The 16,903-nt window shown below is 45.5% G+C and overlaps 2 protein-coding genes and 1 long non-coding RNA gene across 12 annotated transcripts in view; 2 read left to right on the top strand and 1 right to left on the bottom strand.

Annotated features, from left to right (window-relative positions):
- The window catches only part of MLH1 (mutL homolog 1), a 42,860-nt gene extending 41,090 nt beyond the window's left edge, over positions 1 to 1,770 (top strand). The window contains exons 17-20 of one of the 2 annotated variants that reach the window (XM_040636974.1): positions 185 to 277; positions 562 to 675; positions 1,274 to 1,325; positions 1,450 to 1,589. In XM_040636974.1, coding sequence (XP_040492908.1) covers positions 185 to 277; positions 562 to 675; positions 1,274 to 1,324 — 258 coding nt within the window. In that variant the 3' untranslated portion in view covers position 1,325; positions 1,450 to 1,589. Of the gene's footprint in view, positions 1 to 184; positions 278 to 561; positions 676 to 1,273; positions 1,326 to 1,449 lie in introns of both variants that reach the window. The other variant, XM_008710344.2, reaches the window with a different exon arrangement.
- Positions 1,771 to 3,133: 1,363 nt separating this feature from the next.
- LRRFIP2 (LRR binding FLII interacting protein 2) overlaps positions 3,134 to 16,903 on the bottom strand; it is a 105,014-nt gene continuing 91,244 nt past the window's right edge. For 8 of the 9 annotated variants that reach the window (XM_040636975.1, XM_040636978.1, XM_040636976.1 and 5 more), the window contains 6 exons: positions 13,860 to 13,992; positions 12,236 to 12,285; positions 7,545 to 7,665; positions 5,175 to 5,254; positions 4,506 to 4,610; positions 3,134 to 4,074 (listed from right to left, as the gene is read on the bottom strand). In XM_040636975.1, coding sequence (XP_040492909.1) covers positions 3,964 to 4,074; positions 4,506 to 4,610; positions 5,175 to 5,254; positions 7,545 to 7,665; positions 12,236 to 12,285; positions 13,860 to 13,992 — 600 coding nt within the window. In that variant the 3' untranslated portion in view covers positions 3,134 to 3,963. Of the gene's footprint in view, positions 4,075 to 4,505; positions 4,611 to 5,174; positions 5,255 to 7,544; positions 7,666 to 12,235; positions 12,286 to 13,859; positions 13,993 to 14,268; positions 14,371 to 16,903 lie in introns of all 9 variants that reach the window. The other variant, XM_040636982.1, reaches the window with a different exon arrangement.
- On the top strand, positions 4,575 to 5,867 carry LOC103680805. The gene is made up of 3 exons (XR_573165.2): positions 4,575 to 4,716; positions 5,007 to 5,138; positions 5,259 to 5,867. It is a non-coding gene; the product is annotated as an uncharacterized LOC103680805 (long non-coding RNA).

Below are 16,903 nucleotides of genomic sequence, written 5' to 3'. Positions count from 1 at the left end.
TACAAAAAGCTCTTTTTAAGCGCTTTGCTTTCCTGCCCCCGGTGCCCAGCCCAGTCAAGCACCTGGTCACCCAAGGTGCGGGCATGCGAACAAGACCTGGAAGGAGCACTGGGGAAGTGGAACTTGATTAAATTCTAACAATTTAATTTTTGTCTCCTTGTCGTGGCCTTTTCTCCTCAAGCAGGAGGGGAACCTGATTGGATTACCCCTGCTGATCGACAACTATGTGCCCCCTTTGGAGGGTCTGCCTATCTTCATTCTTCGACTAGCCACAGAGGCAAGTGGTCAAGCCATTCCTAAGTATGTGGGTACCTGCGTGTGGGCTGGAGGGAGAGGGCACGGGACCACACCTTCACGTGGAATGATATAAAGGATAAAACAGCTGAAGGTCCCCCCTTACCCCACCTACCCCAGCAGTATTCAGCAGTTCATTTCCAGATTTAATGCCTAAAATGTTACATGTAAAAAGCTTTAAGTAGTCTGTGATCTCCACTTGGAAATGAAATGTGTTTACTAAAGCAAGTACCTATGTTGAGGTATTGAATTCTCTCTTTGGACCAGGTGAACTGGGATGAGGAGAAGGAATGTTTTGAAAGCCTCAGTAAAGAATGTGCTATATTTTACTCCATTCGGAAGCAGTATATATCTGAGGAGTCAACCCTCTCAGGCCAGCAGGTACTGTGGTGACGCACATTAGCTCCTGGGACAGGGATGGGCCCTCACACAACCTTTAGGAAATGAAACTTGCCGCCTCTGAATTCCTAGGATTTCACTGCACATAAGGTTTAAACATAATGGTCTGCTTTTATTCATGAATTTTCTTCCTTCTGCTGGTTTGGAAGGTCCCTCTAGAATGATCTCGGTACCTGTCAAATGTGGAAACACAAGCCATCACAGTGAGCTGGGAGGCTGAGCTGGACGATCCAGGGCTAGTGAGCCCTCGTCTCCCATCGTTCGCCCTCAAGTGTGCAGCCCTAGTCTTCAGGTTCTGCCCCAGTCTCCCCACGCTCCTTTAGCTTCGGCTTATTTTACATCTGACCACTGCTCTGCCAGGCACACGGGGCAGTACTGACGTCCAATCCCTAGCTCTTCTTACAGATCAGCTGTAAACAAAAAGGGCCTGGGTGCATGCCTTGCCGGCTGAACATTGTAGTCAGGATCAGACATTATGTTAGATCCTGCTACAATCAACTGTTCCTCCCAAATGGAAACAAAGTTTCCATGGGAGAAAGTCTCTGCCTTCTTTTCCCCTTGTCTCCTCTCGCACATTCAGGGCTGTAGGATCCCTGAGAGGCTGACCAGAGAGGATGTTTCACCAGCATGAGGTAAAACAGCCCATTTTAACCAGCAAGACTTCCAGGCCCAGTACAGTCAGCCAGGAAACCACAGATGCTGGGATGTGAGCGGGGCAAACAGGGAGGATTGTGACCTCTAACACGTCTCTTCCAGAGTGAAGTGTCTGGCTCCTCTGCAAAGCCCTGGAAGTGGACTGTGGAACACATCGTCTATAAAGCCTTCCGCTCACATCTTCTGCCTCCCAAACATTTCACAGAAGATGGAAATATCCTACAGCTTGCTAACCTGCCCGATCTGTACAAAGTCTTCGAGCGGTGTTAACCACGCTCACTTGCAGACTGAGTGGTGCGGTTCTTGGACGGTGTCCTGACAAGGGTAGGTCTTATGGATGAAGACTCCCGTTTGCCCTCTAACTAGTAGCACTCTTTCACGCTTGGTGGATCAACCAGAAATAAATTGTCAGATGTGTCCTAACATGATTTCTTATTTAATTTCACTATACTTGAAAGGTTTTCTAGGTCCATTTTCACCTACAGTATACCTGATTGGGTTGAAGAATCCAAAACTGGTTTGAAAGCCGTCTGGGCATCTGGTAAGAATTCTAAGAAGGCCTTGAAGATTTTATAAATCTTGCTCTGGTTTGATTCTTTGTGTATTCTGGTAAATTTCTAATATCAGCTGATACGGATTACGTTGGTTCACGTGCCTTGGAAAGAGGTCTCAAACATGTAAGAGGCTCTGGTGACACTGAGTATGGAGAAAGCTGAACTGATAATCTGTTACTGTACGTAACCAAAGCTAATTAATTTGTAATGAAAAAAAAACTTGAGAGAAGGCAGCAGTCCTGATGGAGTCTGTAACTGGTGTGCACTTTAAGTGAGCCCCCTTTGTTAATGGATCTGAATCCTACCAGCTTAAGATAAAATTCTAGTTATTCTTGTCTGAAGGATGACATAAAAACACAAACTTAAGCTGTACATGCCAATATAATAAGCTGCCTTAACAGAAATGTGCAGTGAGCACGGGGAGGAAGAACGCCTACAGTACTGAGGTAAAATCCAGATTACAAGACTCAGTGAAGAACGTTCCATGGGAAAGAACAGGGAACTTTACCTAATGAAGACATGAAGCCATTCCCTTTGGAAGAGAATGGGACAACAGAAGAGACAAATTTGTTGTTCCGCAAAAGGGGTGAGGTCCGGTTCTACCACATAGAACTTCCAAAAAGTCAACAGGGCGGCTCAGCAGTGGGGCTCGGTGAGCCCAGCGGGGCACAGGCTGAGCAGCCCAGCTGTGGGGCTCCAGGCCCTCGCCGCCTCAGCCCTCTCCCGCAGCGCCCGCACGGGTGATTACTGCTATGACTAGAGAGAATTTATAGGAAATCCCCTCCATCCAGGACAGTGGTTTCCATATTTTAAAAATAAGCTCATTGCTCTGAAGAAGGGGGTAATTCGTAGAGATTTTCTTCACATTCAAGTTAGCTTTAGTATCTAGTTTAACGTCTAAACTTTCAGTTTCTCTCACGTGCCTTTAATTCATTAGACTTCCCACAGCATTTGTTCTGAAGATACAGCCGCCATCTCCATAAAACCACCTTGATTCTGAGGGCAAAAGAGAATCACAAATCCTGAAGAGTGGCCATACTCGATGATAAAAGCCCCTTGAACCGGGTGCCTTTAAAGATGAAACTGAACTTCTTAAAAAGCTGTATATTCCAGATCCTTCTCCTTGTGGAGGAGAGAAAAGAAGAGGGGGCAAGATAAGAGGGGTGGGTATGGCTGCCTTGAGGTGTTTTAAAGGCTCCTCCAACAAAAATGAATGTGTCAGTAGCCAGCTGTGGTCAGCAAGAGGGTGCGTTTAATAGAGTCTTCAGGCCGGCCTCCCCCCTGCCTGCCCCCCCCACCGGGCTCGTCTGAGGTTTCTTCCAGAATCAGCAGCAGATGAGATACTTTACATGAGATACAGCACAGTTGATGTTGAAGACAAAGGGCCCTACTCTTACTTTAAGAGTGTGAGGCTTTGGACTTTCCCGGCCACATGCAATAAAGCAAGTTTTATATACACTCCCCATATCTTTTTCTAACATTTTCTTATATAAATTTAAATATTTTACAAAAAAAGGCTTTTTCCTCCAAACATAGAAATTTGAGTGAAACATATATTCCCCACCTGTGAACTTGTTTCTTCACTAAAATATAAATGCTATCTGATATTAAGGGTAAGTGTCTTTTGAGCGCTGGAGATGACTGACGTCTGAATTGCACCATGGAGAAGGCACTTGTGTTTTCCGAGGTCTCCAGCCAAGTTATCTCATTGGGCACTCACAGAGTCGCTGTCCTCTGGAACCCGTGCCAAGGCCTCTGAGTGCCCAGTCACTGAGGCAGCTGGGGAAAAATGGTGAGTAAACGTGATTCTAAAATTATGGAAATAAAAAATAAAAACAGCATGGACCAGTTCTTAGTCTAGAATCAAACTACAAACGAAATCCAAAGTGTTCATTCATGAAGATTCAAACCTCTTTCATTCTCTCATAAATTATAAAATACAAAGGTGGCTATTTTAATGACAAAACTCAAACAGTACTGAAGGGGGTCTGTGTCAATGGACAAAAAGTCAGTCCCTCTGGGAGGGGCCCCAGGAGCGGCACCCGAACAGGACAGTGGCCTCCTACTGCTGGGCCAGAAGTGCTGTCCTGTTGGCCTTCATCTTCTCCAGCCGCTTGGCCAGGTGGCTGTTGGTCATCTCCATCTCCTCAATCTTGTCCAGTGCTGTTCGTAACTGCAGACAGGGAGAGCCCAGTCACCTCACATGGTCACACACGAACCCCAGTGCCACTTGAGTCCCGCCCCCCCCCCCGCCCCTGCCTGGGAAATGGAAGCACTGCCAGCTCGGCCTTGCGCTGCACCCCGTGGCCTTGTCTCTTCTGCCAGCTGGCGGTGCCGAACAGGGACACTGAGCCTCAATCCCAGAAAGGACAGACAACGGGTGGGGAAACAGACTGGCTCTACAACAAAAGGGAGACCTATCCTTTCTCTAGTCTCTAACTGACCAAAACCTAAAAGTAAATGGCCATCACTGCGCAGGTCAAAAACCAACACTGAAGAGTAAGAGACTCCACTGCTGTTGCCTTAAAACTGGACCCAGGATCCAATTCCTTACGGAGTGAAGGATCTTTTCTTTGTAGGAATGTGAGCAAGAAAAGCAGGTACCTCTCGCTGTAGCTTCCTCTTTTCTGCCTTCAGTTCGTCTTCCACTTTCTCAGCGTTCTCCGCGGCGGTCTTGTACCTCAGCACCTGGCCCTCGAGCCGGCTGATCTGTCAACAAGAGAACGCCGGCCTCTGCTAATGGGCACCAGGAGCCCCGTTCTCGCAGCCACATGGAAACACAGTGTCATTACAAATCCCAAGTCATCCCCTCACGGTGAGTCATACGGCCTCTCAGAACCCGACAGCTATTTATAGAGCGAGAAATGTCCCTGGAGAGGATTACAGCTGGAGAGTCAGTATAGAGCCAATTTCCCATGTTAAGTTTATGGTGAACATACTGTTAAAGTGCCAAAGTTACATGACAGGACAAGACTCACTAAATGGAAAAGCTTTTAGACTCTCCAGAATAGACAATAAGGGATTTTCAAACTACAGTCTTCCTTAAGTCTCTTGAAATACCTGGACAAAACCAGAATTATAGCTATGGTCTTCTACGTTTTACAGCTAACAGAAGGCTGAAGTGTCCTGCCAGGTTCTCTCTGCTGGCTTTCTACTTGACCCCACCGTAGAGGCAGCCCAAAGAAACCTGGGTGCTCCTGGAGTTAGGCACCCGGATGCAGAAGTCTCGAAGGGAGTGTAAGTCACTTGGTAGCACACTGAAGAAGTACTTACATTCTGCTCCAACGTGGTTATATCCTGTTCTGCCTTTGAAAGCTTAAATTTGTAATCACTAATTTGTCTATTGGCATCTCCTAGAAGAGAAGAGAATAGTGAATCACCTTTCAGCGAGCAGGTGTGACCTCCGGCAGTGACAGCCTCTGCAGCCCAGGAGGGGACTGTACAGTGGAAGGAGACAAAGCGCAAACGCCCATGGGGCGGCCACAGCACAGCCTGGGCTCTAGAACGGCTCTCCTGCCAGAAGCTCTATCCTAATCCCAGCATCCCTTGGACCAGGGAGTTGGAAGAAAATGTACTCTCTACCCCATGGTGGGGGAAGGCTGACCTTGGAGCAAGGAGCCCTGTCAGTGCATCCGTGGCCCCCACCAACCTTACATGCTGACCTTCCCCCGGAGCTTCCAGTTTCCCTCACCGTCCTGCCTCCCCAGCTCTCTTCGGCTGCCACACCTCGAGGGCCCTGCTCTCCCTGCCTCTGACTGAAGTCCTCAGCAACCCCGTCAAGACTCTGCTTAGTTCCCTGTAACTTCACCTTCCCTGTCTCGTTTTATCTGCACTCTTTGCTAACACTGATCGTGCCTTCTAAACCTGTATGTGAGGAGAGGGGCCCTGGCTCTGCCTTCTTCAATCTACTTCTCTATCTCACCAAGGGCTCTGAGCATGTGCTTAATAAACACCTGCTCAAAGAAATGCTTTTCAGTAACCTGTTGTGATAATGGGATGGGCAGACTTCTACGTCATTCGTTGTACTTCTGACCTAAGAAGTCATTTAAAATGAGAAGTTTAAAAATTCCCTCCAGCAAACCAAATTTAATAAAAATCACTCTGAAATTATTACAGGGTAGGAATCATAAGGCCTACAGGAGATAAGCCAAATCGAAGCTATCTAACTTGAGAACTTTCTGCTTTTCCACATCAGTGAGGTTACAACTACTTATATAATCTTCAGCGAGAGGTTCTTCTCACTGGTAGTTACTGTCACCTGAAAAGTAATGGGGCTATAAAACTCTTGCCCCAAAGGCCCATCTGGCAGTGAGAGACAAGAATTCCTACTGCTGGGCTCTAAAATAGAAGCTTCAGGATCTGGGTTTTTAATTCCTCATCCCAGCCACTTACTATCACAATGTGCTACTTCCTTCTCGTGGCAAACCTCACTTTCCTTCCTGTTTGCAAGAGTGTAAGTCCTTCATCTTTGCCATTTTGTGCTTGCCATGAAATTCCATTCGACTACACCATGTTTACATCCCCGGGCTTCCTTTGCCAGCCAGGCCCAGTCTATCAGATCCCACTGGGCCCACCTCGTTCTACAGCTCACTCTGGGTACGCCCACCTGCCCCAGAAGCATTCACACGTAAGGCATGCCCCCTCTCCCTCAGTGTGACTCCTTTTGAATTTGCTGCTTTAGGCCAATCTCTTTCAGATCTACCCCCTGCCCCTCTCTAAGACTGTTGGCAGCCATTGTACTGGTCCAGTTGATCATCACAGCCGCCCCGCTAGTCAGCCTGCCTCTCATCATGCCCATCTTCATCTATCCCCCACGCCAAAATATTTCTAGAACAAAATATTCAAAAGGAAGTGTCACGAGGGTCCCAACTGATACCTAATAAAGGACATGACACTAACCTCAAAAGCCAGTATTAATAGTATTAAAAAGCCTTAATCCAAGAAGCCTTTTCTTTTTAGCCTAATGCAAAAATAGATGAAAAGGCCATGAAATAACTGATATTTTAAAATAAGTTATCAGAAAAGCCACAATTCAAATTGAAAAAAAAGTAGGTTTTCCCTTTCCACAAACGATACATTATCTAACTATATACAAATGGCTGCTGACCTCCCCGCATCATGGAGATTATTACTGTGAGTACAGGCATTGTAAAACAACATGGGGTCAAAAATAGGGAGAAAAACTCCATGAGGTAAACTGAATAGGCTATTCTGTGGCCTTGTTTTAAATTCCATCTATAAAGATTAATTTGGTTAATACGAAAACTTCTCGCAAAGTTCTGAAACTATTCAGCATTAGTGTGAGTTAGTTCCAAATGTATCCTTCCACTATCCAAATAGATTCCCAAGAAAAATACCGTTAGGAAGGGTGCTGTATGGGATCTGACAGTTGACCCAGGTGTGGAAGAGGACAGCGCCAGGAGGATACTATTTGGGTAAGAGCACTAACCCAGTCCTCTCTCAATCCATTCCCTGAAGTGCAGAGGCTACTAGAAGCCTCTACCTGGCTGTACCACGGATCAGGACTACCTTCTGGGCTCGCTGAGGACTAAGCAATCTGTAACACGGCTGCACTAGAGAAATGCACATGACAAGACGGGCAGCCTCCCGGCATAGCGGCGCTAGCCTGGCCCCGGCACCTACTCTGCATCTCGATGAACTGCAGGTCGGAACCGTTGTGCAGCCCCGCCACGTCAGCCGCCGAGCCCTCGCTCCGGGAGCACTTCTGCCGCTCTTCCTCCAGCTGTAGCTTCAGCCTCCGGATCTGAAGTGGAGAGAGAGGTCCGTCACAAGATCCACAGGACAACGTGGGTCCTCAGCCACACAAGTCATCCACCCAGAACTTGAGTGACTACCACGGGGCCACACGGCCAGATGCGCTAGTGACAAACTGGGAACAACATCAGAAGGAGTGAGCTTCACGACCAGGTGTCCCAGTCAGAGCAGACCTATTTTATGATTTGTGTAGGCTGGTGGAACGGCAGATCTTTTCAGAGTTCTTCACTACCTTCATTCCATTTTTAATAAAATTCCACGGGCAAAGTTAGATGTTTGTGTTTTGTCTTAGAATTAGGGTAAATGTTCTAGGTTAAATATTTAGGAAACTTAAATATTAAAACTCGAATTCAATTAAAATTAATAACTAAATTAAAATGTTAAATTAAGTATTAAATATTAACACTTAAATATTAGATTAAATATTTAGAAAAACTTCTGTATGCAGAAATAATTGGAAATGTATTTTTTAATTTGGCTACACAGTTGATCCACCTTATTTTACCCAAAATAAAGGATGTTTACAGTAGCTTATTCGTAATAGCTCCAAACTGGAAATAATCCAAATGTCTATCAACAGGAGGATAAACAAACTGTGGCACATCTACACAGTGGAATTACTACCCAGCAAGAGAGGGGAAAGCACTACCGACACGTGCAACATGGCTGAGTCTCAAAATAAGTACACTGTGTAAAGACGCCAGACAAAAGAGGACGACATACTACGTAATTCCAATTCTATAAAACTCCACAAAACGGCAACTAATCCACAGTGACAGAATGCAGATCAGTTGTTGCCTGGAGACGGGGAAAGAGGGAGGCTCAGGAAGGAAGATTTACCAAGGGACACCGAAACTTTGGAGGGTTATGAATATTTTCACCATTTTGACTGTGGTCATGGTTTCATGAGTATTGTTATGGGTTGAGTTGTGTCCTTACAAAATTCATAGGTTGAAGTTCTAATTCCCAGTACCTCAGGATGTGAACTTACTTGGAAATGGAGTCACTGAAGATGCATTTACTTAAGGTGAGATGAGATCATGCTGGAATAGGGTGGGCCCCTAATAAAGCTGGGTTTTTTTTTTTTAATTTGCAAACTGAAGAAAATAAAAATGAATCCAATACAAAGGGACTCAGTGTGGGAAAAGACAGGACCCAGCGGAGACAGGAGCCCCGCATGCATGGAGAACAGGATCAGGTGACAGACATGTACTGATGCTGAGGTCCCCAGTCTGGCCGGCCTCAGTCCCCAGAATGCTGCCAGCAGGACTGCTCCCCACACACAGAGGACTAGGGGATGTCTGCCTACAGAACTGTCTGCTAGTCTAAAGTGAAGACCAGCATACCCACGTCAAAGTTTCCCAACAAAACACCCAGCCACATCAGCCTTACATATGCTCAGAGCAGTCCATCGGCGTTTTAGTCCCCACCCCACCCCCTGAAACTTAGGGCCAAATAAATACACATAAAAATCATCAGTTAGGAAGTAAACTATGCAGATGGAAGGAAACAGCAGAGAACAGTGACAAACTATCAATATCCTCTGAGGTAAGTGAAAATATCTACATCCTGGAAATGACTGCAGAAACACAAACCCAATGGAAGTATTCAAAGATAAAGTTGAGAAAATCTTTTAAAAGTAGAGCAAGAGATCAAAAGGGATGGATGAACAGGAGAGAAAAAAGTTAAGGTGCTGATCCCAGAGGTCTACTGCCCCTTCCTTCAGAAATCAGAGCCATGTTTCCCTGAATGCCTACAACTCTTATCAGCAGAGATCTGGGGAGCATTACAGCTCAGAACTACAAGGGGGAGCTGCCTCTGGGACCAAGAACGAGCCTCCCCAGGCCTCCTTCGCCCTTCATTATCAAGGGCCAAGGGTGAGTATGACGCTCAGACAAGGGGGCTTCCCTAGCTGGGACCCCATCAACAGTGGTCAAGGGGAAGCCTGGACACCAGGACCAAGTGGGCCACTCTCCCAATGGGGAAAGGGCGAGCTCTGCACAGAGAGGAAACCCATGCTTCCCAGAAACCTCTACCCTTTCAACATCTGCCTTGAGTGAACCAGGACTAGTTTTTCATTATCCCCCATCATCATGTCCATCTCAGGAACAGTCATCCTCCTCACTCTTCCCCTAAGGACTCTGTACAGCCATCTCCCCCATCTGCACCTCCTAACCCTTCCCAATGCCTGAAACTCCGGATTACCATTTCCCCTCATTCTCAGTCTCTTTCCTGAGTGGTCCCTTTACCTAGTGCATTAGCAGAAACCCACTCTCCCCTGAGAAGCCTGTTCCCTCTGCAGCCTTCTGACCCTCTTGCAATTTCTCCCAGAGCCCTCCTACCACTGAGCCTGAAAACAGAACATATAACCTGCTTTCTGTGCCATTGCCCAACTGTTCTCCCTCAGTGCTCCCTAAAATTCCTGCTTCCTGACCTCCTCCCCTCCCATTCCACATACCGACCACTCCTCATCACTGCCATTACCCCACTCCTTCTTCACCATTTAGTTCCCGACCTGTGCTCAAGCATAGCCTGAGCAATTTCAAGATTCACAGATGGAGGATTTCTCCTACAACTGATGGCAGTTTCCAGAACACCTCCTCTCCAAGGACTTTGCCGTCTCTCTCCTCTTGGCTTCACTGCTCTCCCACAGTCACATACTGGATCTCCCACTCGATTAAGTGCAGTCCCTGCATGAGTCAGTCCCATTATCTTCTCTCTAACCTCTACTCTTGGTCTTTCCAGCTCCCTGGGGAACCCAAATCCCAGTCCTTCAATCCCACTGATATTTCCCATCTTCTTTCCACTGGGCCTTGATATCTTCCTGGATTACCCATTAGCCTCATACCCACTTCATCTCCAGGGTCATTATCACTACTCTCCTGCACATGCCCTCACCTCCTCTGCCCAATTACACTCCCAGGTAAAATCCAACTCCACCAACACACGCCTGCACCTATGGCCACTAAATGTGGCTAGAGAAACGCATACAGTAAGTGTGGTCACGCAAACCTCGAACATACCATATAACTTACATATGCATTCCATCTATTGTTTATTGTCTGGTCTCTTCCCACTAGAAAGGTAAGGTCTACTACTGCAGGGATTGTTTAACTGATCTGTTCACAGAGCCTGTTAAAGAGTGGAATCTCATTCAACATTCGAATGACTGAATAGGAGTTTCAAAAAGAGAGAACAGAATATGGGAAGGGAGAAAACCAGTCAAGTAATTTTCCCAGGATTGGAGGACAGGAATTCCTAGAATTGACAGGGGCCCAAACCATGCAGACAACTCCAGACCACATCACTGTGAAACTTCCAAACAGGAAGGAGAAAGTATGATATAAGCTGCCAGAGAGGGGAAGGAGTCACATACAAAAGATGAAAAAATCAGAACGCCCTTGAAATCCTCAATATGCTGACTTCCATAATGGAAGCCAGAAGACAGTGGAGCAATTTCTTTAAAAAAAAAAAAAGAAGAAGAAGGAGGAGGAGGAGGGGGAGGAGGAGGAGGAGGAGGAGGAGGAGGAGGAAAATTACCAAGAATTCTATACCCAAACTGTTAAGTAACAGGGTAAAATGAAGACATTTTCAGGCCTCCAAAGTTAAGAAAAATTTACAGCCTATATACCCTTTGCTCAGGAAGTTGCCGGGGGATGTACCAAAAGAGAATGAATAAAAAAGGAGGAAGGCCTAAGGCATTGCAAAAAGGGAATCCAACATGAACCCCAGGCAGAGGAAACCCTAGGTGGCGATGAAGGGCAGCCCAGCTGGGCACGGAGGGAACAGGCATGAAGTTCCCAGCGGGCCAGGTCAGATGCTCCGAGAACCAACAAGTGGAACTGGAAGAATACTTGGTGCATCTGAAAACACTAAGAACAGATTAACCCATGCTGCAGACGCAGCAGCTACCCTGGTAATAAATACACAGGAAACCAAGCAGAGGAAAAGAAAAGCCACAGTGTTCACTCCGGGGGAGCGGAGCTGTGAAGAAGAGGGAAGGCAGCCCTGGAGTGCTGCGGGGCTCCACGGCGAGCGGCGCCTACGAGTCCTGATGACACGCGTGGACAGAATGTGCACTGGGCCTTCACTAGGACAGGGGCTGATGGGACAGGTGTGTGTGCTGGGACAGAAGCCTAGATGGTCATCTTCCACAGAGGGATGTCAACAGTGCCCAAAACAGAACCACCAAGAAGCAACATGAGCGTGTGGGATAGAAACATACAAGAACAGTACACATGGGAAGAATTTGCTAAACCAATCGGAATGGTCAGGGGTAAAGGTGAGGTGGCAGAGCAGGGAACTCCTGTCTTCACAACAAGCTTCGTAGAACTATTTTAACTCCTTAAACTCCACATCTGATGCATTTTTTTAAAAGAACAGGAAACAACAAAGAGACAAAACATGAATTTATCTTCTTATCCTTCAAATCTTGAGTACTGATGTTTGAAATAAGCCAATTTCTTTCGTGTGTACATTTTAATTCACTAACGTTTTGGCATGTGATTTATTTAGTCCATTAAATTAACATTACCTTCCAGTGAGAAGAAAGCCTTTACCTGTGATAGTAGCTCTTCCTTTTCTCCAGCAAGTTTCCGTAGCCTGACATCTAAAACAAATGGAAAAGGTTGTAAACTGAATTGGTTATGATATAGTACCGAAACAATTAAAAATTATTCTTGAAATTCAAAAACAACAAACATTATCTGATAACTTACAGCTCTCAATATCAAAAGAAATGAAGGCTTAAGTTAACGGTGCTTAGGAAAAGTACTAAATCATTCAACACATATTTCCACACAACGAATTTCAGCTATCAAGGCACTAAATACAACATTTGCTCCCAAGGGCAGTGATTTTCCACTGAAAGACAAACCAAAGTACAAAGATCACTTCCTTATTTCAAAAATGTGCAAACTTTCACCAGTAGACAGACAACTCAAATGCTGGGTGCTCCCACAGGTTTAAGCCTCCCAGGAGCAAACAATATCTGGGAGAGAAGACAGATGGGGTACGAGGGGGCCTGGATGGGGAGGCTGAAACAGGGAAAATGGGAACACAATGCTGAAGAAGCAAAGGCCCACACAGGCTACTGGGGGGAAATGGGGACCAACGCCAAGCTGCAGGCAGTCAAGGGCTAATCTGAGGCGTGCCAGCAGGATTGCTAGGGCTCCCTCCTGGCCTAGGGGGAGGGCTGCTGCTTCCCAAGCATGCCATTAAAACAAGCCCCTCGGGCTGAGGGGGACCATAGGTGAGTAAAAGCAGCAGCCGACACCCAGCTAGCGCCTCCCAGAACCAACTAGGGTCATGGCCAAATGTAAGCGCTGGCTTCCCCAGTACCTTCCAAACAAGCAGAGGGAAGCCTTGGGCTGCCCCCACCGCCCCAGCCACACACTCAGTGCCTTCTCTAGAGCGGCTCCCTGTGCCTAGCCCACGTCCTCTGCTATATCGAAGTGCTCTGTTTCTGCAATTCTGTGCATTAGAGAATCTGTTTACTAAGTGAAAAAGTCCCACTCCTCTAGGAAACCTACACATATATGAAAATTTTTAAAAAGTGAACTGGTGTTAAGAGTATCTGTGCCATTTTCCTTCCTCTAGAGCAGAATTCTTAGTGGAGCCAATGGATGGGCATCTGCGTGGTTTCCTGGGAGAGGTGTTATTAAAGTCTCAAAGGCTTAAATTTAAGAGGCTTAGATGTTAAGAGGCTCAGAAGCCCTGCTCTACAAAGAACACTCCTCTAAGATCTGACTTCTTGTTACCTGTTTCTTGCCTTAAGAAATGCACTGGCAAAAAGCTACAAAACCCTGGGATAAGTAGCAGAGCATAAAACCAGATTCTCTGGGAAGAAGATACTTAAAACATACTTGGGTAGTCCCCTACCAGCCCACAGGTTCCTTGGGATACACATACTGGATTATCTCTTCCAGGAAGGTTTGTATTTAAGTAAAAAGCAATGTGTATACACCAACAGTGCTTCCATCCCGGGGCCTTACAATGACCCAGATGCTGGTTTCCCAAGTTCAAGGATGCCTAAAGACACTGTGCCCAGATTTTTTCCTGTTAAGAATTTAGATAAACCTCAGATAGCTCTTTTGTTTTTGTTTTCCAAAATGGGATATGAGTAAGCCGGAAGTCTAATACGACGGGAAATCCAAGCCAGCAGAGCAGCAGCCAGTGTCTTACCTAGTGGACCTTCTCCGGCAGACTCCAAGACCTGGGCAGCCTCCTGAGACACCACGGTGATGGCTCCAACCACTGGTTCATGACTGACATCACCATTGGGAGTGCCATCAGGGATTATAACTAAGCCATGTTTCTGTGGAGAAGGAAAAAACCCACCGTCACAAAACATGGCCCACATGGAAGCAGTACGCTCTGTGAGGTGACTCTGCGACAATATGTTTGCTACAGGTAACACCGGGTCAGAACTAGTTACACGGAATATAGGTCCGTAGAAGAAATGACGGAAACCTACCAAATCTGCACTGAAGAATGAACACTGGTTTGTCTTCGGGCTGGGAAAGATAACAGGATGAAAGGAAGGAAGAATAAAGCAGTGAGGGACTCAAACTCCAGGCTAAAGCTAACGTACCTCTCCTGTCTTCACTGTCTCCTTCAGGTCAGCCAGCTCCTCTCTGAGCATATCTCGCTCATTCCTAAGGCAGGCAATGTATTCTTTCTGTTTCTCTAGGGCCTGGTTTTAGACAGGATAGCAAGGGAAAGAATGGCACAGAAAAAGAGCAAGTGAAAGAGGTAGCAGAGAGCACCTAATTCAAATAAACAGAGATAAGGCCATAAAAGACAAGGGAGTGGTAAAGCTTGGAAACCCGCAGTTAGGTATGAGAGGAAATACAAAGCCATATGGACACACATCTCCATAGGAGAGTTTAAACAGAAACTGGTTAATCGTGCATCAATTCACCAAAACATGCTTATCACATCAGGCAGGAGAACTGATCTTTCTTTTCCAGTCGATGAAAAAAAAAACAGGAAAAGGAAGATGAAGACAGCAGTCGTATTAAAATAAAGCTTTCCTTACTGACCTTACTACATTTTCATATGGTGACCAAAACAAGAAAACGAATACATTTCAACTAAAATTGTTCATTCAAGAATACAGTGAAATTTTTTAATTAAGAAAATTAAAAAAATTTTTTAGTTAAAAATATTTTAATGGCCCTGGAGGAAAAAGTAACCAGTATGCACAAGGTATTTTAATTAAATATTGACTGTAGTGATTGTTTCCCAAGCAGTGTGGCAAAACAGTCCTCAAATACCACTTAATTCAAAATAGCTAATCTCCAAAGGGATTCCCAAGGACCTGTTTTTTGTTAATTTAGTTAAATACAATTAAGAATCTGGTTTCTGATACACCTTTCTAAATGGGAAAAACAAAAATAAATCACTGACAAAATAGAGACAGCCCACTGATGAAGTGCAGCAGAATATGGATTTCGGGGTCAGGCTTTTGAGTCCTGTGCCTCAGATTTCTGATCTGAAAAACGGAAGGGACAACAGTAGTACCGCCCCACGTACACGGCAGAAGCACTGCTGTCATGCGAGAGTCCCGGGAAGGCTCAGGAAGAGCCCACCACTTTTCTTCCCACTTGGATCGCCCCCGCCACTGCCTGAATCACAACTGTCAGAGCTGAGGCCAAGCACGCGCTTGGGTCATCAGTGACAAATCCAATTTGTTCTATGTAATGAAATAACCCAGAATTTGAAACATACCCCAGGCAAGCAAGCAGTCTATGCAGACACCTGACAGCTGGACTATTCTGAAAAAGCCTTTCTTGACACAAGTGTTCCTATATTTAACATTGTCTGCCAACAGCCCCACTAGGCCAAGAAGTTAAACTACAACAGGTAACTTTCCTCTCGGTTTATGGGGTTAGAAATGAGCCAACTGCTTCATTACTGACTGCTGAGTCGTGGACAATGTTCTAAATCATTATCATCTTACTGCGCACCCAAACTGGCGATAAGTAAGGGGCGCTAGCAACCACCAACTGTGCGGCTCCAAATACACAGCAGGCACTGCTGCAAAGACATAGAACTTTGCTCTGACAGATTAATACATGTAATTTCTCCCTTATATATCCTGCACTGGTCTTATCCCCATTTCACAGATCAGAAAATTGAAGCTCAGATTTTATATATATATATATTATATAAATAAAATAAATTTTTTTGCCCAAAGTCGAAATAAGTGCCAAAGCCAGAATGTGAATCCAGTTCTTTTTGGTTTCAAAGCCTTTGCATACTTTTTCTATATCACAGCCCCAAGAAGACCACAATTATGTTTCCTTACTGTCATCCCAGATGCTGCTGGAAAAGTAGTCTATAAGGGCAAGCCCTACCCCATACTTACCCAAACTGTAACACCAATACCTGATTTCCCTTCAGCAATTTACATTCACACCATATGGCCTGTCTTGAGTCTGCCTTTATATTAACAATTTGAGTTTCTAGCATCATGAGGCATTTAGCCTAACACTTCAAGCTACTATTACCACTCTATTACATGAATAACAAATGTTAGCATCAGGACAAAAAAAGCACAAGCAATACTTTCCCATCTGTTGACAGACACTGTGACCTCTGTGGGGTTAGACATTTGTGGGTTATCGGTACCTGCGTGCACAGTTACGCCATGCATCACCACGTATAACCCGGTCAGCGATCACTGCCACAACGTGCTCTGCATCAACACCACCACTAAGTATACACGATCTCTTAGGAACAGACCAATTTGAAACTAGAAATTCTAGCAAATGCTAGTACATGCCATTTGCTCCTCTTCCTACATCCTATAGCAATGCATTTTATCTTTACTTTTGGACTTTTCAACTTCCCATAATTACGGACAGCAAAATAAAATACACCCTATAAGTTCCCCCATTTCACCACAAAGTTTGGAGGCTACTGAAATACCTTATAATTGGAGCACATGTATTCACGCCGGATCTGAAGTGCTCTGTAGTACCTGACCATAAGACCACTAGCCTGTGTTTGCATTCAAGAATAGCTCTTACAGTAGATTTTTCCCCCCACTCAGGATAAAACTGCATGCTTGTGGAGATCTAAATAATTCTTTACCCCTGACCTAACCTCAAGTTCTAGTGTCAAGAAGCCTGAAAGCTATGTATAACAGGCTGAACTCTGAGGGCAACAGGTTATTTCTCCATATAATTGCACGGGGCCAGAAAGATCTCTAATCAGAACGG

This window comes from Ursus maritimus, unplaced genomic scaffold, assembly GCF_017311325.1.
Source record: "Ursus maritimus isolate PB19 unplaced genomic scaffold, ASM1731132v1 scaffold_20, whole genome shotgun sequence".
NCBI lineage: Eukaryota > Metazoa > Chordata > Mammalia > Carnivora > Ursidae > Ursus > Ursus maritimus.
The sequence above is the reverse complement of the archived record's forward strand: the minus strand, read 5'-3'. Positions and strand labels throughout refer to the sequence as shown.